Source organism: Oncorhynchus nerka, linkage group LG20 (genome assembly GCF_034236695.1).
Source record: "Oncorhynchus nerka isolate Pitt River linkage group LG20, Oner_Uvic_2.0, whole genome shotgun sequence".
In the NCBI taxonomy this organism is placed as follows: Eukaryota; Metazoa; Chordata; class Actinopteri; order Salmoniformes; family Salmonidae; genus Oncorhynchus; species Oncorhynchus nerka.
The window spans coordinates 23,348,062-23,371,648 of record NC_088415.1 but is presented as its reverse complement, the minus strand read 5'-3'; the positions used below and the strand labels follow the sequence as shown (position 1 = coordinate 23,371,648).

The 23,587-nt window shown below is 42.1% G+C and overlaps 1 protein-coding gene across 2 annotated transcripts in view; it reads right to left on the bottom strand.

Annotated features, from left to right (window-relative positions):
- Positions 1–21,372, bottom strand: part of LOC115102091 (IQ motif and SEC7 domain-containing protein 1-like) — a 236,841-nt gene extending 215,469 nt beyond the window's left edge. For both annotated transcript variants that reach the window (XM_029621660.2, XM_029621665.2), the window contains exon 1: positions 20,707–21,372. In XM_029621660.2, coding sequence (XP_029477520.1) covers positions 20,707–20,966 — 260 coding nt within the window. In that variant the 5' untranslated portion in view covers positions 20,967–21,372. The remainder of the gene's footprint in view (positions 1–20,706) is intronic.
- Positions 21,373–23,587: the final 2,215 nt, after the last annotated feature.

Here is a 23,587-nt window from a genome sequence, read left to right as displayed (position 1 = left end):
TCAAGGGGTGTAAATACTTTCTGAAGGCACTGTAGCTTGGAAAGAAAGGGGTTGCCTGTGAGTGATTTTCAGTTCACTCTTATCACACTATCAGGTATTTACATATTGATGCATTTTCAGACTGTTGGAAAATGTAGGCTTTCTAGAAAGACAGCATGAAAATACAGAAAACAAACAAAGAGGAAGCACAGATCTCATCGTGATGTTGTCAGTTCAGTTCCCACATATGTTGCAACTGAAATTGAGAACAAAAAAACGAAGCTTATACAACAACCCCAAATCATCTCTGCTCACAGTGTAGCAAGAAATCAACATTACTGATAAAGATCTGGGGTCACATAATTACTATTCAGGATTCCAGACAATTTCTTTGAGACCTCATCTGACAATGACAAAGGGTGACACATCAAGACAGTCGTGAAGTGGGCACGACAACACCTTTCCCCCTCACGAGACTGAAAATATTTGGCATGGGTCCCCAGATACTCAAAAAGTTCTACAGCTGCACCATCGAGAGCCTCCTGACAGGTTGCATCACCGCCTGGTATGGTAACTGCTCGGCATCTGACTGTAAGGCGTTACAGAGGGTAGTGCGTACGACCCAGTACATCACTGGGGCCAAGCTTCCTGCCATCCAGGACCTATATCCTTTCGACAACATTCCGCTGAAAAGGCAGCGTGCGAAATTCAAAAATATTTTGGGGAAATATGTAACTTTCACACATTAACAAGTCCAATACAGCAAATGAAAGATCAACATCTTGTTAATCTATCCATCATGTCCAATTTCAAAAATTATTTACAGCGAAAGCACAACATATGATTATGTTAGGTCAGAGCCAAGTCCAAAAAACACACAGCCATTTTTTCCAGCCAAAGATAGGAGTCACAAAAAGCAGAAATATAGATCAAATGAATCACTAACCTATGATGATCTTCATCAGATGACACCCATAGGACATCATGTTACACAATACATGTTCGATAATGTGCATATTTATATCCAAAAATCTCAGTTTACATTGGCGTGTTACGTGCAGTAATGTTTTGATCCCAAAACATCCAGTGATTTTGCAGAAATACTCATAATAAACATTGATAAAAGATACAATTGTTATTCACAGAATTAAAGATAGACTTCTCCTTCTTCAAAAACTCGAAAAGTTCCGTTACAGTCCTTTAGAAACATGTCAAACATTTACATTTACATTTAAGTCATTTAGCAGACGCTCTTATCTGCTAAATGAAATCAATCTTTAGGATGTTTTTAACATAAAACATCAATAATGTTCTAACCGGAGAATTCCTTTGTCTGAAGAAAACCACTGGAACGCACGCTCTGTCGGGAGCACGCGTCATGAGACCAAGGCACTCTGCCAGAGGTCTCATGAGCCCCTCGTTTATAGTAGAATGCTCATTCAAGTTTCTAAAGACGGTTGACATCTAGTGGAAGCCGTAGGAAGTGCAACTTTATCCATATCTCAATGTGCATTCGGTAGGCCAAGCTTTGAAAAACTACAAACCTCAGATGTCCCACTTCCTGGTTGGATTTTTCTCAGGTTTTCACCTGCCATATGAGTTCTGTTATACTCACAGACATCATTCAAACAGTTTTAGAAACTTCAGAGTGTTTTCTATCTAATACTAATGATATTATGCATATATTACAGAGTAGGGGGAATTTCACTCTGGGCACGCTATTCATCCAAAAGTGAAAATGCTGCCCCTATCCCAAAAAGGATATACTAGGCGGTGTCAGAGGAAACTCCCCAAAAATTGTCGGAGACTCCAGTCACCCAAGTCATAGACTGTTTTCTCTGCGGTACCGGAGGCCAAGGTTCTACCCCCAAGCCATAAGACTGCTGAACAATTAATCAAATGGCCACCGGATTATTTACATTGACCCCCCCCCCCCTCCATTTGTTTTGTACACTGCTGCTACTCGCTGTTTATTATCTATGCATAGTCACTTCACCCCTACCTACATGTACAAATTACCTCGACTAACCTGTACCCCTGCACATTGACTCGGTACCCGGAACTCACTGTATATAGCCTCATTATTGTTATTTTATTGTGTTACTTTTCATTATTTTTGACTTTAGTTTATTTGGTAAATATTTTCTTAACTCTTTCTTGAACTGCACTGTTGGTTATGAGCTTGTAAGTAAGCATTTCACGGTAAGGTCTACACATTCAGCGCAGATGACAAATAAAGTTGGATTTGATTTGAACTTAGGGTTCCTGAGGCTGTGTTTAGCTGTTGTTGAATCAGACTTCACCTCCACAGCCAAGAGCCACACAGAAACACACACCACATTATCACTTGGCAACAACATGAGCGACAACAGTTCAAACAGCATTCTACAAGTATTACATTAAGCTTTAGGAATCAGCTGCATCAGCTTGTTGTGAGAGCTGGGAGATGGGTAATGGTTTGGAAGGAAATGAAAGACAAATAGAGCTACAAATAACATTCAGATGATGAATTCTCGCTCTGCCAGACATAGGAACACAGGATTTTACAGAAACCTATTTGTCAGCAGCAGAAATGCCAACCATTTGTACATCTGTCAACAATCATGGACTGATGTAGAAGTTGATAGTAGCAGTAAAGTAAAGCTCTCTCTAGGACTCCATGCCAAGGCACCCCGGAGTAGTAGAGTGTTGACATGAGTCTTATGTGCTTTCTTGGTGTCCCCCATGTCTTTGTTAGCTCGTTGTTATTGTTATTAATGAGAGAAACACAAAGCAATAAAAACAACCATATCTGGTAATGGTGTGATACTCATACCGTTGTGAACCTGATCAATGGAGAAAAATGTTTTCTCAGGGTGGAAGTTTGAGAATCACCATTCAGAGTGCCAATAGCTGAGCAGCGACGAGGGAACACATCCCTATCTTCATTATAGTCTAATTAAATTGTACATTATTAAGCCCTCCATAATGAGAATCAAGCTAATCATATTATGAACGGTATATCTGTCAGTCAGCAGAGCCAGGAGAGGAGGGAGGCTGGAGAGGCATTTCATTTTCACACAGAACGCAGCCAGAATACATGAGGAAGGACCAGCTCTCAGACCTGCTTCCATTGTGATTCTACCAGACAAGTCTATGTGCGAGAGATTACAATCGTGAGCTCAATGGTCTTTGAAATAGAAGTTGCATTATACACCACGCATCTAACCCTGCAGTGGAATTAAAAAATGGTGTTATCAAATGTCACAGGGAATGAAGAACAGGACATTTCCAGCCCACCTCTCTATTCAAAGTCAAATTAAAAAGGGAAGCTCCTGGCTAGACAAAACTCGGGCCCCACAGTAGTAAGTTGTCCCTCCCTCCCTCCCTCCCCACCACCACCACCGTCCCACCCCCCTGGAGTTCTGGTAAAGGCCACCCCACCATCAGATCCAGCTTAGAGATCTCATTAAAGCCATCATTAGCCATCCTCATGGGGGGTGCCCCCCAGCTACAAGCCAAACATTAAGGCCATCTTAATAGCCCTGATTGGAGGGAGCAGAGGTCAGCACAGCCTGGCGTCCCTCCAGCAGCACGACTCGGGCCACTAAGAGATGTTAGGGCGTGGTAATTTTTAGAGTGTTTGTAGAACTGCACTTTATTAAAGGATAAAGGCTGCTCTGGGGGAATCTGTGTTTGTGTGTGAGCCCCAGCCACAAATTGTCTTCGGCCATTGCCAGAGATTTATATGCGAGTCAATGTAAATCATCCCTGCGTAGACATTAATCTAGCGGGGGTATTTCATTAAGGGTTTTCACCTGAGACGTTCAGGCGCCCGTATATTTGGCCTGGCTGGCACACTGATTGATCAGCAGAATGCCAGGTGAATGAGTGTACACCGGCAGCCACAAGAAATAGCTTTCTCTATCATGTCATTTCCTGCTGAGGGGTCCCCAAACAAATGATAACACTGGCCAGGGGGGAGGGTTTGAGTGGGCAAACTGTTTATGAACCACCCAATCTTCAGGTTACAGTAGCTGTTTTTCAGAGGGCTATGGCTAAAGATAGCTGGAAAACAAACCGAGTCGCAGCTAATTACAGTAAATTCATTACAGTAAATGACCCCAAGAATAAAGAAGGGGATATATACAGTGTTAAATGAAAATTGACTGCGTTTACAATTCTTTGTAGAAAAGCTTTTGGTCAAAATTAACAACCTAAATAAGGACATTTCAAATGGCAATACACTGTGCAAATTCCTCTGACCTGTTTATCACCTGCAGAAACACCTATGTGGGTTGTTTACTTGGCTGGCCTGTTTAGATGATTTAAAGATCACTTAAGGCTCGCACAAATCGCATCGGATGTGGATCTAACGTAGGGCTGTGACAATTAAGACATTTTGGGTAACGATTAATTGTCATGCAAACGGCCACGGCTATTGTCCTAATTGGCATTTTGTTGAAAAATGTTTTGAGCTTGTAATGCTTCATAACGCATCTTTGAAAATGATCTAATTCATACCTAATGAATACAATGCAGATTTGGTTACACATGCCATAAAAACTAATGGTTTTGACCGCATAGAACTTTTGGAAATTAAGCTTCAACTCCCAAATGTGCCGTTCTGCTTGTAAAAAGAATAAAAATAATTTTTAAAACGCTATCGAATAAACTATACAGTGCCTTCAGAAACTAATCGCATCCCTTGACTTTTTCCACATTTTGTTGTGTTACAGCCTGAATTTAAAATGTATTAACTTGAGATGTTTCACTGGCCTACACACAATAACCCATAATGTCAAAGTAGAATCATGTTCCTAGAAATGTTTACAAATTAGTTAATTCTTCAAGAAATTTCATATTTTAATTTTTAAGTATTCAACCCCTTTGTTATGGCAAGCCTAAATTACTTCAGGAGTAAAAATGTTGTTTAAGTCACATAATTATTATGGACTCAACTTGCAAAGAAGGGCACCGTTTGGAAGATGGTAAAAAAAGAAGAAGAAGAAGAAGCAGACATTGAATATCCCTTTGAGCCTGGTGAAGTTACTAATTACAATTTGGATGGTGTATAAATACACTCAATCACTACAAAGATACATGCATCATTCCTAAATCAGTTGCCGGAGAGGAACAAAACCACTCAGGGATTTCACCATAAGGCCAACGGTAACTTCATACAGTGGGGCAAAAAAGTATTTAGTCAGCCACCAAATTGTGCAAGTTCTCCCACTTAAAAAGATGAGAGGCCTGTAATTTTCATCATAGGTACACTTCAACTATGACAGACAAAATGAGAAAAAGAATCCAGAAAAATCACATTGTAGGAATTTTTATGAATTTATTTGCAAATTATGGTGGAAAATAAGTATTTGGTCACCGACAAACAAGCAAGATTTCTGTCTCTCACAGACCTGTAACTTCTTCTTTAACTAATACTATTAGCATTTAGCGTAGCGCATTTGCATTTCCAGAGCTCTAGATGGGACGCCTGCGTGCCAGGTAGGAGCAAGAGGTTAAGAGGCTCCTCTGTCCTCCACTCGTTACCTGTATTAATGGCACCTGTTTGAACTTATTATCAGTATAAAAGACACCTGTCCACAACCTCAAAACAGTCACACTACCCACTATGGCCAAGACCAAAGAGCTGTCAAAGGACACCAGAAACAAAATTGTAGACCTGCACCAGGCTGGGAAGACTGAATCTGCAATAGGTAAGCAGCATGGTTTGAAGAAATCAACTGTGGGAGCAATTATTAGGAAATGGAAGACATACAAGACCACTGATAATCTCCCTCGATCTGGGGCTCCACGTAAGATCTCACCCCGTGGGGTCAAAATTATCACAAGAACGGTGAGCAAAAATCCCTGAACCACACGGGGGGACCTGGTGAATGACCTGCAGAGAGCTGGGACCAAAGTAACAAAGCCTACCATCAGTAGGGGTGGAAACATCATGCTTTGGGGCTGTTTTTCTGCAAAAGGGACTAGGACGACTGATCTGTGTAAAGGAAAGAATGAATGGGGCCATGTATCGTGAGATTTTGAGTGAAAACCTCCTTCCATCAGCAAGGGCATTGAAGATGAAACGTGGCTGGGTATTTCAGCATGACAATGATCCCAAACACACTGCCCGGGCAACGAAGGAGTGGCTTCGTAAGAAGCATTTCAAGGTCCTGGAGTGGCCTAGCCAGTCTCCAGATCTCAACCCCATAGAAAATCTTTGGAGTGAGTTGAAAGTCAGTGTTGCCCAGCAACAGCCCCAAAACATCACTGCTCTGGAGGAGTTCTGCATGGAGGAATGGGCCAAAATACCAGCAACAGTGTGTGAAAACCTTGTGAAGACTTACAGAAAACGTTTGACCTCTGTCATTGCCAACAAAGGGTATATAACAAAGTATTGAGATAAACTTTTGTTATTGACCAAATACTTATTTTCCACCATAATTTGCAAATAAATTCATAAAAAATCCTACAATGTGATTTTCTGGATTTCTTTTCTCTAATTTTGTCTGTCATAGTTGAAGTGTACCTATGATGAAAATTACAGGCCTCTCTCATCTTTTTAAGTGGGAGAACTTGCACAATTGGTGGCTGACTAAATACTTTTTTGCCCCACTGTAGATTGAATTGATCAACCAACATTTATTTTTTAAATTCTGGATAAACTCAGTCATTTCCAACTTCTATATCTAAACACATAACCTCCTGATTTTTTGATTACTCAAGCCCAGATTAATTTGTTAAAAAAACATGATTATTATTAACCGTGTGATAGACCCTATCAATCTACCTTGTAGAGGACATATTTCATTTCAGTAGAAACTAGAAAACCATGGAACATTTTCAAAAATCCTGTGGGAAAATTTGGACACTATTATCAATCCATCTCCATAGTACGGTCGGATATGTCATTTCTTACAACCAAGTCAATGTCATAGAACAAGCCTGTTCTGGCACAGATCCTTTACTTACTGTATGTAATGCTACAGCACCAACAACAGACAGGCCTTGTTCGCTCTCAGCCCCTCCATCAGCTCTGGCTAATGTTCACCTGAGCTCGATTACTACTGAGGAGAGGTTTGGAGCTGCACATGATTTGTCACTGTCTATCAATATTTCATCAGGCAAGAATGCTTTTCATGTTTGTTTATTCTAGGCCCCGTTTCATCCTGCATTCAAATGGCAGCCTGACAAGGCCACCCCTGGGTCAGGCTGGAGCATTTCTGTTGGTGTTGCACATACAAACCTTGTTTAACACTGCCCCAGCCTCTCGCTCATAGACAATATGTCATTTACACACACTATTCACTATATAGTTCACTTCTGATCAAAAGTAGTGCCTTCTATCGGGCATAGTGTGTCATTGAAAAAAAACATAGGACTAAGTAAGGCAGACCACAGTGGGCTGTGCAATGGCCCATGGTTATGTTTATGCTCCATTTCAAAAGCGGTCAAGGAAATCCAACTGTCTTGTGCATAACATTACTTAATTATCCAAGTGCTTTGTTGCAGATCACTCAGTGGGTGTCTTTAAACAAAGGACCTTGTTTGATTAAGTTGTAAACAGAGTTTTACTTCCTCAAATACCTATAAAAAATATTAATATTTTTATAACATCACTTCTTTGATATCTTGAGGTTTGAGAAACTTTCTCTGCGAAGATCAGGTCAGCATCCCAAATATTGTTTACAGCATGTTGGCCATTCGTGGCTGGGAACTGGGCTAGAATATAAAATGAGAGTTTACAGATGCATCTGGCGAGATAAGAAATGAAAGTGCTTGCAAACACCATTCCTCCCAAGCCCCAGAGGACCGGTTGGGATCAGAGAGGAGCCACTCTGATTAAACCTCCTGAAGCCTTCTAATCCATCATGCAATAAGAAGACTGGACCAGGCCACAGCAAATACCACGCTACACATACCCATTCTGCTCAAGGACAGAACCTTACCTGTTAGGTTACTTTTTACTTTGTATGACTGAAGATTTGTGAAGTTTGGAGAGCTAGCCTGAATAAGTAAGTACTGGTGACTGTTTGTGCCGGTCTGTGTTTTGGCATTCAGGTTACACAGGATTACACTACGACGTGCTGTACTGTATGACAATGAGGCTAAAGCTTATCCTTCTTTCCTGTTTACTTACTGTACCTCCTGACCTGATGTACAATTACTTAACAATTGAATAATGTACTGTACGTTTGTCTGCCTCTCATTCAGATGGATCTCTTTTAACAAGCCTTGGTTTTGATGTACTGATGAAAAAGTTGTGGTTGTGTCGATGCTTGGCCCCTCACTGGCCAATCAGAACGCGTTCCAATGGGGAAATATGTGGTTGCTTCAAGTTGTGTATTTACGGTCTTTTATGTATTGCCTTGGAATCAATTCCAATGTTAGTCCATTGTAGTTTGTTAAATGGCCTACAGAAACTAAAAAACGAAATGTATACCTATCTATGCTAAATACCTTAACTTGAACCCATTTGTAGTCCACATTGTTCAAAGTAATTGCATGGCTTCCACAGCATACATACTGATATAGGGCCTAGTGTAAATTGCATTATGGCTGAGCATGGACATGCAAAATATTGCCAATAAGCAAGACTAAATTAATTATTCATAATGCCTAAAAAAAAGAAAACAAATAATTCTAATCAAATTCTAAACAAAACAACTTGTTTTAAACAGGCTATGTCACACTTACATGCACCATAATTTCTCCCCATGGGCACAGAATATTAAAACAATGCAGACAATGGAGGGTTTTACGCACATCCAAACTTTTCACAGTAGCTGGACAAAGATCGAATATAAATTGAAATGGAGAATTTCCACTCAGAGTTTTACTGCTCCCAAATTGGCCTATTTATATTTTATTTCACCTTTATTTAACCTGGTAGGCCAGTAAAGAACAAGTTCTCATTTATAACTGTGACCTGGCCAAGATAAAGCATAGCAGTATGACACATACAACAACACAGAGATACACATGGAATAAACAAACATACAGTCAATAATACAGTAGAAAAGTCTATATACAGCATGTGCAAATGAGGTAGGATAAGAGAGGTAAGGCAATAAATAGGCCATGGTGACAACAAGTAATTACAATATAGCAATTAAACACTGGAATGGTGGATGTGCAGAAGACGAATGTGCAAGTAGAGATATTGGGGTGCAAAGGAGCAAGATAAATAAATAAATATGGGGATGAGTGTGATGGATACAGTATGGGGATGAGGTAGTTAAATGGGCTATTTACAGATGGGCTATGTACAGGTGCAGTGATCTGTGAGCTGCTCTGACAACTGGTGCTTAAAGATAGTGAAGGAGATATGGGTCTCCAGCTTCAGTGATTTTTGCCATTCGTTCCAGTCATGGGCAGCAGAGAACTGGAAGGCGGCCAAACGAAGAATTGGCTTTGGGCGTGACCAGTGAGATATACCTGCTGGAGCGTGTGCTACGGGTGGGTGCTTATATAAGTTGGGGCTTTACTTAGCAGACACTTGTAGATGACCTGGAGCCAGTGAGTTTGGCGACGAGTATGAAGCGAGGGCCAGCCAACGAGAGCGTAGAGGTCGCAGTGGTGGGTAGTATATGGGGCTTTGGTGACAAAACGGATGGCACTGTGATAGACTGCATCCAATTTGCTGAGTAGAGTGTTGGAGGCTATTTTGTAAATGAAATCACTGAAGTCGATCGGTAGGATGGTCAGTTTTACAAGGGTATGTTTGGCAGCATGAGTGAAGGATGCATTGTTGCAAAATAGGATGCCGATTCTAGATTTAATTTTGTATTGGAGATGCTTGTGAGTTTGGAAGGAGAGTTTACAGTCTAGCCAGACTTTGTAGTTGTCCACATATTCTAAGTCAGAACCGTCCAGAGTAGTGATGGACGGGCGGGCAGGTGCGGACAGCAATCGGTTGAAGAGCACGCATTTAGTTTTACATGGATTTAAGAACAGTTGAAGGCCACGGAAGGAGAGTTGTATGGCATTGAAGCTCGTCTGGAGGTTAGTTAACACAGTGTCCAAAGAAGGGCCAGAGGTATACAGAATGGTGTCGTCTGCGTAGAGGTGGATCAGAGAATCACCAGCAGCAAGAGCAACATCATTGATGTATACAGAGAAGAGAGTCTGCCCGAGAATTGAACCCTGTGGCACCCCCATAGAGACTGACAAAGGTCCGGACAACAGGCCCTCCGATTTGACACACTGAACTCTATCAGAGAAGTAGTTGGGGAACCTGGCGAGGTAATCATTTGAGAAACCAGGGCTATCGAGTCTGCCAATAAGAATGTAGTGATTCGACCTATTGTTTCTTATCGATGGCGGTTACGATATCCTTTAGGACCTTGAGCGTGGCTGAGGTGCACCTGTGACCAGCTCGGAAACCAGATTGCATTGCTGAGAAGGTACAGTGGGATTCGAAATGGTCGGTAATCTGTTTTTGTTTTTTTGTTTTTTTGTGTGAATTTTAACCCTTTTTCTTTTTTCGTGGTATCCAATTGTTTTAGTAGCTACTATCTTGTCTCATCGCTACAACTCCCGTACGGGCTCGGGAGAGACGAAGGTTGAAAGTCATGCGTCCTCCGATACACAACCCAACCAAGCCGCACTGCTTCTTAACACAGCGCGCATCCAAGCCAGCCGCACCAATGTGTCAGAGGAAACACCGTGCACCTGGCAACCTTGGTTAGCACACACTGCGCCCGGCCCGCCACAGGAGTGCGATGAGACAAGGATATCCCTACCGGCCAACCCCTCCCTAACCCGGGCGACGCTAGGCCAATTGTGCGGCCGGTTACGACAGAGCCTGGGCGCGAACCCAGAGTCTCTGATGACACAGCTGGCGCTGCAGTACAGCGCCCTTAACCACTGCGCCACCCGGGAGGCCGGTAATCTATTTGTTAACTTGGCTTTCGAAGTCCTTAGAAAGGCAGGGTAGGATAGATATAGGTCTGTAGCAGTCTGGGTCTAGAGTGTCTCCCCCTTTCAAGAGGGGAATGACCGCGGCAGCTTTCCAATCTATAGGAATCTGAGACGATACGAAAGAGAGGTTGAACAGGCTAGTAATAGGGGTTGCAACAATTTCGGCAGGTAATTTTAGAAAGAGAGGGTCCAGATTGTCTAGCCCGGCTGATTTGTAGGGGTCCAGATTTTGCAGCTCTTTCAGAACATCAGCTATCTGGATTTGGGTGAAGGAGAAATGGGGGAGGCTTGGGCGAGTTGCTGTGGGAGGTGGAGGGCTGTTGATTGGGGTAGGGGTAGCCAGGTGGAAAGCATGGCCAGCCGTAGAAAAATGCTTTTTGAAATTCTCAATTATAGTGGATTTATTGGTGGTGATGGTGTTTCCTAGCCTCTGGGAGGCTGGGAGGAGGTGCTCTTATTCTCCATGGACTTTACAGTGTCCCAGAACTTTTTTGAGTTTGTGCTACAGGATGCACATTTCTGCTTGAAAAAGCTAGCCTTAGCTTTCCTAACTGCCTGTGTATATTTGTTCCTAACTTCCCTGAAAAGTTGCATATCGCGGGGGCTATTCGATGCTAACGCAGAATGCCACATGATGTTTTTGTGCTGGTGGAGGGCAGTCAGGTCTGGAGAGAAGCAAGAGCTATATCTGTTCCTGGTTCTAAATTCATGCTTATTTAAGATGGTGAGGAAGGCACTTTTAAAGAATAACCAGGCATCCTTTACTGACAGGAAGAGGTCAATATCCTTCCAGGATACCCGGGCCAGGTCGATTAGAAAGGCCTGCTCACTGAAGTGTTTTAGGGAGCGTTTGACATTGATGAGGGGTGGTTGTTTGACCGGAGACCCATTACGGATGCAGGCAATGAGGCAGCGATCGCTGAGATCTTGGTTGAAAACAGCCGAGGTGTATTTGGAGGGCAAGTTGGTTAGGATGATATCTATGAGCGTGCCCGTGTTTATGGATTTGGGGTTGTACCTGGTGGGTTCATTGATAATTTGTGTGAGATTGAGGGCATCAAGCTTAGATTGTAGGATGGCTGAGGTGTTAAGCATGTCCCGGTTTAGGTCACCTAGCAGCACGAGCTCTGAAGATAGATGGGGGGCAATCAATTCACATAGGCAATAAAACAATTAATCAATTAATCATGTGTTTTATGAACATAATAGGAACCATTTTACAGATCAGATCGCATACACACAAGTTGCATTGCAAGACGGACGTTGTCACCCTAAAACCAGGAAGGTGAATCATTCTAAGTTTGGTTGTAGAATTTTTTTTGACAAAAATCAGGCAATCAGTATTTTTGAAAACAATCAATAAATGTAAAATGTAATGATATCATAAAAATCGGTAGTATAATAAAGGCATGCATTGCTATTGAACAAGCATTTGTTTTAATAGGCCTAAAAGGAGGGTTTGAATTATGGACATACTTTATGAAACAGAATACAAGCAATTTACACACAATACACCATAATGACAAAGCAGAAATTTTTGCAAATGTATTAAAAAAAAACAACTGAAATATAACATTTACAAAAGTATTCAGACCCTTTAATCAGGACGTTGTTAAAGCACCTTTGGCAGCAATTACAGACTTGTTTTATTTTCAGGTCTCTCCAGAGACGTTCAATCGAGTTCAAGTCTGGGCTCTGGCTGGGCCACTCAAGGACATTCAGAGACTTGTCCCGAAGCCACACCTGCGTTGTCTTGGCTGTGGGCTTCGGGTCCCTGTCCTATTAGAAGGTGAACCTTCTCCCCAGTCTGAGGTTCTGAGTGCTCTGGAGCAGGTTTTCATCAAGGATCTCTCTGTACTTAGCTCTGGTCATCTTTCCCTCAATCCTGACTAGTCTCCCAGTCCCTGCCGCTGAAAAACATCCCAACAGCATGATGCTGCAACCACCATGCTTCACCATAGAGATGGTGCCAGATTTTCTCCAGAAGTGACATTTGGCATTCAGGCCAAAGAGTTTAATCTGGCTTTCATCAGACGAGATAATCTTGTTTCTTGGTCTGAGAGTTATTTAGGTGCCTTTGGCAAATTCCAAGCGGGTTGTCAAGTGTCTTTTGCTGAGGAGTGGCTTCCGTCTAGCCACTCTACCATAAAGGCCTGATTGGTGGAGGCCTGCAGAGATGGTTATCCATCTGGACGTTTCTCCCATCTCCACAGAGGAACTCTGGAGCTCTATCAGAGCGACCATCGGGTTCTTGGTCACCTCCCTGATCAAAGCCCTTCTCCGTGAATCGTTCAATTTGGCTGGGCAGCCAGCTCTAGGAAGAGTCTCACTGTTTATCTCCTCTCAAACTTTATATTTTTAGGATGCGTTTCCGCTGTCAAAATTCATACCATAACCAACTGCATTATTGCTAAAACCAGCTTTTGGCTCGTCTTAAATATCCCTATCAACGCTTCCTGAAATTAGCACTTTGGATCATGTTTTTAATGATACACCTAAAATATTTCCACCCCGCCCATCTGAGCTGACATAAAACAGGTTAATTGCCGAACCTTGCGTTAGGGTTGGAAAATGCCAGTTTTTACATTACGAAATTGCAAACTAATGTGTGTTTGACACTAGCACCGTCTTAACGCCAGTTGTAAATAGAGCCCAGAGTCTTGGGAAGATGCAGTGTGGAAGTCTGTTCTTTAACAAGAGCTGAATATTATGGAAACTGCATATGGTCAGCACAAACACTTAGAGAGCTGACAAGGCAAACTGTTTAAGAAACAATAAGAAGAGCAGGAGCCACTCTCCCTGTCTGACTCCTCTCCAGCTGACTCTCAAACTATCTAACTGCTCCCTCACTTCCCTTATTTCTTAAGAAAGGATTGTGTGTGGTGTATGTCTTCATGTGTGTGACTGTGTGTCTTTGCGGTGGGGGTAGGGGTAAGAAAGAACTGGATAGAAGGCTTTAGTGAGATTTAGCCAGCTTTACTTAACCTGATCCAGCTTTCCTCCAGTAGGAACCAGCTTGGGATTTCAAGCCTATATAGGCGGTCAAATCAAACCAACCGCTGCCTAGCCCTACCTGACCACCCGAACCTAGGGGTTAGGCTATATGCTCATTTTAGTGGTGCTATAGGGTCTATGGATCCTGTGCAGGGTTAGTGGCTGAAGGAATGATTTCCAATACCTGTGCAGTGGCCCTCTTCCCTCTCTCAGAACCTGACACAGAGCCCAGAAATATCTGAGGAGACATCTGTTGACTTGGCAACACAAGGACCATTATCAGGGGTCCCTGTGACGCTCTCTCCACTGGTCTGTGATTTGAAAATGAAATGGTGGGGAAAGAGGTGGCTAAAGATGGCACCGACAGACATGGCAGCTCTGCTTCTAGCTCCTAAGCAATTTTGCAGTATTTCGTTTTCATTATTAGCCCAGAAAGTTTGTGTTATTACATAGTGCCGGAAATAACTTTTGGATATCAGAGCGGAGGTAACTCACCAGCATTGCGACCAGAAATATGACTTTCCCGAATTGGATCCTTTGTTTGTACCCTCCTTATCCCAAAGGCTTCTCCAAGACGCAGCCAGTGGAGAAAAGGTATTTGGAGTGGACTTCTAGTCCAACTCAGGAGATGGGCACAACATCCACCGCTTCTGAGTATATTACTCACTAATGTTCAGTCTCAGGACAATAAAGTAGACAAGCCAAGACGAGGATCTCCTTCCAGAGAGACATCGTTGACTGTAACATACTCTGTTTTACAAACTCATGGCTCTCTCCGGATATACTTTCCCTGTCCATACAGCCAGCTGGGTTCTCAGTACATTGCGCAGACAGGAATAAAGAACTCTCTGGGAAGAAGAAAGGCGGTGGTGTATGTTTCATGATTAAATACTCATGGTGTGATCGTGATAATGTACATAAACTCAAGTCATCTTGTTCACCCAACCAAGAATACCTTGATCAAATACTGAGGCTGCATTTATTGGATTTGGGGATTTTAACAAAGCAAAGTTGAGGAAAATGCTACCGAAGTTCTATCAACACATTGCCTGTAGTACTCGCACTTCAAAAGCTCTCAACCATAGTTACTCTCCCTTCCGGGATAGCTACAAGGTCCTCCCCGCCCTCCCTAAGGTTTATTCAACACTGGCCTGACCAATTGGAATCCATGCTTCAAGTTTGTTTTGATCACGCGGACTGGGATATGTTCCGGGTTAACTCTGAGAATAACATTGACGTATACAGTGACACGGTGACTGAGTTAATCAGGAAGTGTATAGGGATGTTGTTCCCACTGTGACTAGTAAAACCTACCCAAAACAAAAAACGTGGATAGATGGCAGCATTCACGCTAAACTGAAAGCGCAAACCACCATGGCAAGGTGACTGGGAATATTGATGAATACAAACAGTGTAGTTATTCCCACCGTAAGGCAATCAAACAGGCAAAGCGTCAGTACAGAGACAAAGTGGAGTCGCAATTCAACGGCTCAGACACGAGACATATGTGGCAGGGTCAACAGACAATCACAGATTACAAAGGGAAAACCAGCCACGCCACAGACTACTTGCTCCCGGACAAGCTAAATGCCTTCAACGGCTTTGAGGATAACACAGTGCCACTAAACCTGTCCACTCCCATGTTCTGTGGGCTCTAGTTCTCTGTGGCCGACGTGAGTAAGACATTTAAGTGTGTTAACATTTACAAGGCTGCCAGCCTAGACGGCATCCCTAGCCGCGTCCTCAAAGCATGCGCAGACCAGCTACCTGAAGTGTTTACGGACATATCAATCCTTCCCTATACCAGTCTGCTGTTCTCACTTGCTTCAAGATGCCCACCATTGTTCCTGTATCAAAGAAAGCAAAGGTAACTGAACTAAATGACTAGTGCCCCATAGCACTCACTTCTGTCATCATGAAGTGCTTTGAGAGGCGAGTTAAGGATCATATCAACTCAACCTTACCTGATACCCTAGACCCACTTAAATTTGCATACCGCCCCAATAGATCCACAGACGATGCGATCACCATCACACTGCAAGATCCCATCTGGACAAGAGGAATACATTTGTAAGAATGCTGTTTGTTGACTATAGCTCAGCCTTCAACAGCATAGTGCCCTCCAAACTCATCATTAAGCTTGGGGCACTGGGTCTGAACCCCGCCCTGTGCAACTGGGTCCTGGACTTCCTGAGGGGCCGACCCCGGGTAATGAAACAACACCTCTACTTCGCTGATCCTCAACACAGAGGCCCCACAAGGGTGTGTGCTCAGCCCCTTCCTGTACTCCCTGTTCACCCATGACTGTGTGGCCACACATGCCTCCAACTGAATCATCAAGGTGCAGATGACACAACAGTAGTAGGCCTGATTACCAACAATGACGAGACAGCATACAGGGAGGTGGTGAAAGCGACGCAATAGCGCCTCTTCAACATCGGGAGGCTGAAGAAATTTGGTTGCTAAGTGCTCTCAGCCGGCAAACGCTACCAGTGTGTCCGTGCCATTAAAAGTGATGTCATATCCAGCAGCTTACTGACTACTTTTTTCCTACCCTTGCTATGAATAGACCCTAGGTGATAAAAATAATCACCAAGACTGAAATGAAATCATTAAGGACGTTTGAGCAAAAACAGTAGGCTAAAAATAATCACCAAGACTGAAATGAAATTATTAAGGACGTTTGAGCAAAAACAGTAGGCTAGAAATAACTTTCAAGTGCTAAGTACTTAAGAATAGATCAACATAAAAAGCAATAAATGAGAACTTAGACTATACGGTCTCATCAATGACAAAGGCTGGTGAGTCTCTAGCATCTGAAGGGAAGACAATGACGGAAGGCCTATCCACACTGCTTTAAAAGCATACTATAAAATATTCAATAGTCATTCTAAAAACAAGGACAAAGAGCAGCACGTGAGAAGACCTAAATGACAGAATATGGTCCCAAACATTTATTGTTTTCCACACATCTCGTGATAATGATAATAATCAGTCTCAGTTTAAGTGTCATGTAAATGCACCATTTGAATCACATTTCTCCTACTGAAATTCCATTTACAGTTCTCCGGCAGTCCTGCTGTTTATACTGTTGGTTTAGAATTGCCCACCACACTTATATGCCATAAGGATTCAGTAACCGCCATAAAACCCACTTTACGTTAATAATCTCTGTCATATTTCATCAGGATCATAAAGAAAGAGCACAGACTGCTAAATAACCAGCACCATATAGGAGACGGTACTGGAGAACAAGGCTAACGTTGGGCGGTATCCAGATTTTCATACCGTTCATGTACCATACCAGAGTATACGGTATTACCGGCAGTGCACACAAGGGTCGATATTTCTTTCCAAATGTAAAAAATAAATAATAATAATAATAATGTACTGCTCAAAACAGATTTAGGCAGGGATCTTGGCAGGGATCTTGATCCAGGAGGGAATTGATTGTGTAATCTGTAATCAAGAAGCTTGATCTTGCAAGCTAGCCACTTAGCTAGCAATTTAGCTAACCAAATGCATAGCTGGAGACCTGAGCTGGGGATAATTGATTTGGCACATCTTAGATAGTTTATTGATAAGCATTGGCGTAGCACGCACCCCCATGAGCTTTAGGGGGTCCCAAACCCCAGAAATTACAAATCATACCGTCTGTATTTTAAAATACCCTGGTATAAGTTTTTAATAGGTATACTGCCCAGGCCTACTGTCTCTCAGACACAGCGCTATCACCCAAAACAGGCTGGTGCTCAGATACTGACAGTGGGGGGACGAATCATGTGGCTTTGGAGGTGATATTTATTAACTTGTTATGCCTGGGGGCAGTATTGAGCAGCTTGGATGAATAAGGTGCCCAGGGTAAACTGCCTGCTACTCAGGCCCAGTTGCTAATATATGCATATTATTAGTAGATTTGGATAGAAAACACTCTGAAGTTTCTAAAACTGTTTGAATGATGTCTGCGAGTATAACAGAACTCATATGGCAGGCAAAAACCTGAGAAAGAAATCCAACCAGGAATTGGGACATCTGAGGTTTGTAGTTATTCATTATACCGTGTCTATGGGGTCAAATTGTACTTCCTACGGCTTCCACTAGATGTCAACAGTCTTTAGAAACGTGTTTGATGCTTCTACTGTGAAGGAGGGGGGGAATGAGAGGGGATTGAGTCAGAGGTCTGCCAGAGTGCCATGAGCTGACCATGCACGTTCACGTGAGAGTTAGCTTGAGTTCCATTGCATTTCTGTAGACAAAGGTATTCTCCGGTTGGACCATTATTGAAGATTTATGATAAAAACATCCTAAAGATTGATTCTATACATTGTTTTTCATGTTTCTATGAACTGTAATATAACTTTTTTGACTTTTCATCTGAACTAAGCGATTGCGCATTGAGCATTTGGATTACTGGGCTAAACGTGCAAACAAAAAGGAGGTATTTGGACATAAATGATGGACTTTACCCAACAAATCAAACATTTATTGTGGAACTGAGATTCCTTGGAGTGCATTCTGATGAACATCAAAGGTAAGTGAATATTTATAATGCTATTTCTGACTTTGTTGACTCCACAACATATCTGTATGGCTTGATTTGTTGTCTGAGTGCTGTACTCAGATTATTGCATGGTGTGCTTTTTCGGTAAAGCTTTTTTGAAATCTGACACAGCGGTTGCATTAAGGAGAAGTGTATCTCTAATACCATGCATAATAGTTGTCTTTTATCAATGTTTATTATGAGTATTTCTGTAAATTGATATGGCTCTCTGCAAAATCACTGGATGTTTTGGAACTACTAAACATAACGCGCCAATGTAAACAGATTTTTGTATATGAACTTTATTGAACAAAACATACATGTATTGTGTAACATGAAGTCCTATGAGTGTAATCAGATGAAGATCATCAAAGGTAGTGATTCATTTTCTCTATTTCTGCTTTTTGTGACTCCTCTCTTTGGCTGGAAAAATGGCTGTGTTTTTCTGTGACTAGGTGCAGACCTAACATAACCGTTTGGTGTGCTTTTGTCGTAAAGCCTTTTTGAAATCAGACACTGTGGTGGAATTAACAACAATTTATCTTTAAAATGGTGTAAAATACTTCTATGTTTGAGGAATTTTAATTTGGAGATTTCTGTTGTTTTGAATTTGGCGCCCTGCACTTTCACTGGCTGTTGTCATATCGATCCCGTTAGCTGGATTTAAGCCATAAGAAGTGTTAAAGGCCCTAGCTAACGGTCAAAGGTAGAGTATGTCCTGATCTCATATGTCGCGCTGATCCCACAGCAAATACACACTGTCCATGAGTCCTCCATATACATATTGATTGTCTTGTAGGGAGGGTGTGGTTGTGTCCTGATGAGTTGTGGCAGCCAAAGGTCACCTGCTGACTGGTGAAGCTGAGGTAACTGCATGTAGTGGACTTTAAGCACAGTGCTGATGTGAGTGAGATATTTGCTCCATCACCCTGCCCTGCCTTCAGCGGCTAAACCTCCAATCCCTCCCAGACGAGAGCCGCCCAGACTGCCCTCCTCCTACATAAAAATGAAACATATGGAAGTAATTGCATAATTGATCTATCCCAGCTCAGCTCCTTTTCCCCAGAGCTTGTACCGTGCGCATTCCCTATATATCCTGGATTTGTCCCTGCCCAACACATGAAATCCACTTAAAAGACTAGCACACCGATGCTAAGCTAGTCTGGCATGAGAGAGGCCTGAGCCAACTGAGGTTACCAAACGTGAATCAAAAGACTCCATGACAGTAGTGAACCTGAAAGCCTGGAGTCTCAGTCTGATCGCTGGGAAGCAAAAATTACTGCCCACTGGACTTCCTCCAATTCATTCCATTCTGGTTATACGCTACAGTAATAGGGAGGACGTTGGAAGAAAGCTATGGCAGTTGTTTGTATTGAAAAACAGTCATTGACAACAAAACAAATTATATAACCCTCAGACAGTCATACTGCAAATGTATTATTGAGTTTAATGCTCACCAACCAATGCAAGATAAAACTTGATTTACTCAATTAGATGACATAATAGGCCACTACTTTATAGATAACATGGTTACCACAAAACAGATTCAATGAAAACAGAGCCCATCAAGTCATGAACAAAAGGAATAAATGCAGTCAAATGAGAGAAAAAAGACTGACTAAAAATAGAATAGCCTAGAATGATTTAAAGGATAATCCATTCATATGAAATCTTTGAGCCCCATTAAAAATGGATTCCTCTGCACAATAACTTCCAAGCCCTTGAATGAAATACACCTGGAGTAGCAAAGGTTTCCATATTTGGTCAATGATAATATTCCAAGCTCCATATGGCAACATTTAGCTTTCTTCGCACTGTACCTAAAGCTGACCCTTAATGTGTCCAACCGCTTAGACCCGCGGGGAGGTAGCGGACTGTAGCCTATTGGTGGGCAGTTATATTATGGCTTACAATTTCCTGTGTACTGTTGGGCATATTAGTGTTAAATTATATCGTGGCGTTTCAAGAAGCCTGTTGGTTTGACTGTAGTACAATAAAAACGGTCTTGTGCGCAGTGGTCAATCTGGTCTGTTAGAAACAATAAGTTTTGATGCAAACCTTTACTTTGGGCTATGATATGACCTATTAGGCTATATATCAAATGCGCCTATAGATACTTTTTTACATCTAGAACAGTGTAGGCCTATGTTGGTGGTGTGTGTGTATCTGCGTTTATCTGGGGTTTTAAGAGCAGATTCCTGACAATGATTTAGGAAACTATGGGGGATTATTTGTGACATCTAACAATGTCTTTCAATTGTGCAGTGCGAGCAATAAATTCTTACTTTTCTTGGGTGATGTTTTCCTTTATGACACCTAACGTTCCGTGGCTGTTGCCCTGTTGCAGCAGCCTACACGTAGTCAGATGTCGCTGGTACAGGTCTTTCAAACAGGCGTTTTCTGAACACAAGTCGGCCACTTGATGCTCCAGCTCCTCTATCCTTTTTTTCTGCCTCTCCAGTAACTCCTGTTGGGTCTCGATTATGTTATTAAGCTCCTTCAGATACTCTGCAGCCCTGGTTGGGGTTTCGGTCGGGCTTTCCATCTTGCTTCGACTCGGGTTGCCCCCCGATCTGTTTTCTCGGAGTCCGTTTTCAACCTGTGCTATGGCTACGTTCAGCTAAATTCCAACCCGATGTGCCTTTTTGCGCCTCGCCATTGTTTTCATGTGGTGCTGGTTGAATGAAGTGTGACGAATGGTGCCCAATGAAAAGCGTGTTCCGGTGGTTAGCCTACACCATAACTAACCTCCGAAAACCACTCCAGTTACAAAGAAAAACATGTTTTAACCCTTCAAAGGACGTCGACCCAGCTGTATCATATCCTTCATATCCTTTTAGTTTGGCAACTTATTCTAAACATATAGACGAGACTGTCTGACACGGATCCCCTGTAGAGTTTTCCCAACCAATGTAGAATGTTTCGTTATCACCCTCCGGTCCACGTTGTACCCGTGACTTTTCGTAAACAGACGCTGGGTTGTCAAGTAGGCGGGGTTTTCAAGTTTTATGAATCTACATTTACAGAGTGCAAAGCTCCTGCATCCTAGAACAACGGGATGGGATCTTGTTGTTGAATAGTACATCTGTTTAAAAAGCTTTTACTGGTCTTCAATGTCAGTGTCAATCTATTCCAAATGGAACATTTGAAAATCCTATCAGAGGCTCAGAATGGACAGAGATAAGCTATTGAAATGTTTCAATTGTTTCAATGTCGGTCGTTTGACTTGGAATGTGTATATAAATGCGTCAACTCCAACGGGTACCGTGTCTCACAGCCATAGGCAAGGAATGTGATAGATAGGCAATGAGGTAATATTTCCAATAGGTAACAAAAATGCCCAAACGTGGCAACGCACCATAGACGTCTGTTCCTCTCCTCATGTGAAGGGTTGATCAACTCGTGGTCTCAGATAACTTCGTATTAGTATGTAGGCTACGTTTCGTATGGTATGTATTAATTTGTGGCTGGCCATCATCCATTTCGTATAATATGTTACGAATTGCAATTCATATATGTTATGAATTCCAAATTGGTGTGGCTAATGTTAGCTACTGTAGGTGGCTAACTTTAGAGGCTAGGGGTTAAGAGTTAGGTTCAAAGGTTAAGGTTAGGAGTTAGCTTAAAGGGAAAGGGTTAGCTAACATGCTAAGTAGTTGCAAAGTAGCTAAAAAGTAGTTTATGGTTGCTAAAATCCTAAAGTTGTCAATGATGATATTTGAACAGGTTTGGGTTGCTTTCATTTTTGCCCTTAAGTAACCATACTAAACATAAGATATTTTACTAATTTGATTGTCTCAGATTTACATTTACTATGTTACGTCTAGTCTCTAAGACCAGGCTGATCAAATGGGAGGCCAGCCTGTACTAGTGGAATGTACTACCCCTAGAAACATGTGGCATCAAGCTATTTGTGTGTGTTTGCACAGGTGTGTTGGTCTATTCAGATTCTTTGCCCAACAGGGTATCACATTTCCTTACACCAATATGAGGATTGGCAATATTGGCAACAAACATTTGAAACCTGTTTTAAATCCTATTGACCATCTCTATCACCCAGAGAGAATCAAATGATGATGAAGCAGACAAGCCAATTCATTCCTTGAGTAAACCCATCTTCCATTTTTTGGCAGAGCTGCGATGAGTTGATTATACTTTTGTATGGAGCCCACATCTCCATACACATTTTATTAATTGTTTGTGTGACATAATTGAACCAACCTTATTTACAATGTAATTCATAAACATGACGCCTTTTATAAAAAAAAGTTTAAGAAACATTGTCTTTTGTCTATCAGTACATTAGAATTTTGCCATATTTGTTCTGCCTCTCCTGAAGGATGAAATTGGGAATTGTAACCAGCTCTCTGAATGGCTTCATTTAACAAAGAGGATACTTATAAACAGGGTTCCATTGTCAATTCACTGTGATGTCTTTTTTTGTGCAATTCATATATGTTACAAATCCAATTCATACAATATATTACGAATTTGATCACTCAAATTTTCCCGGATATGTACACCAAGAACATCAAATTCACCATCCGCCTATTTAATCGGGAGACCACTTAGCAATTTAAAGATTGTATCTTTTAAAGACCCAATCCATTATATCATATCATAGTTGGGTTTTAGTTCAGAGAAACTGGAGACATTATCCAGGTCCTCAATAAGGCCCTTCAAGGTTGACGATTGAGGACTCGAGAAAAGTTTAATCATTGGCGTACATTGCTACTTCTGCGTCTAATCCATAAAGTTTTTGCCCCTTAATGAGAACTGCTCTTTCCCCCATTATACCGCCCTGACCTCTACCTTAAGCCATCTCCATATCACTTCCATCTGGAAAAGTTTTGGGGTAAATTATGCATTGAATGAGACAGGAATGGGCCTACACCGGCCAAACCCAGACGATGTTGGGCCAATTGTGTGCCGCCCTAAGGGACTCCCAATCACGGCCGGTTGTAATACAGCCTGGAATCAAACCAGGGTGTCTGTAGTGATGCAGTGACTTAGACTGCTGCGCCACACGGGAGCATTATCAAAGCCAGGGGGAGATGACAGAGAAAGAGAGATGCACACAGCAACCATGTTCAGACCTATCTCCCTTCACACACTATTTCTCTTTAGTCTTCACACTTACTCTTTCCCTTTGATCAATATGTCAAT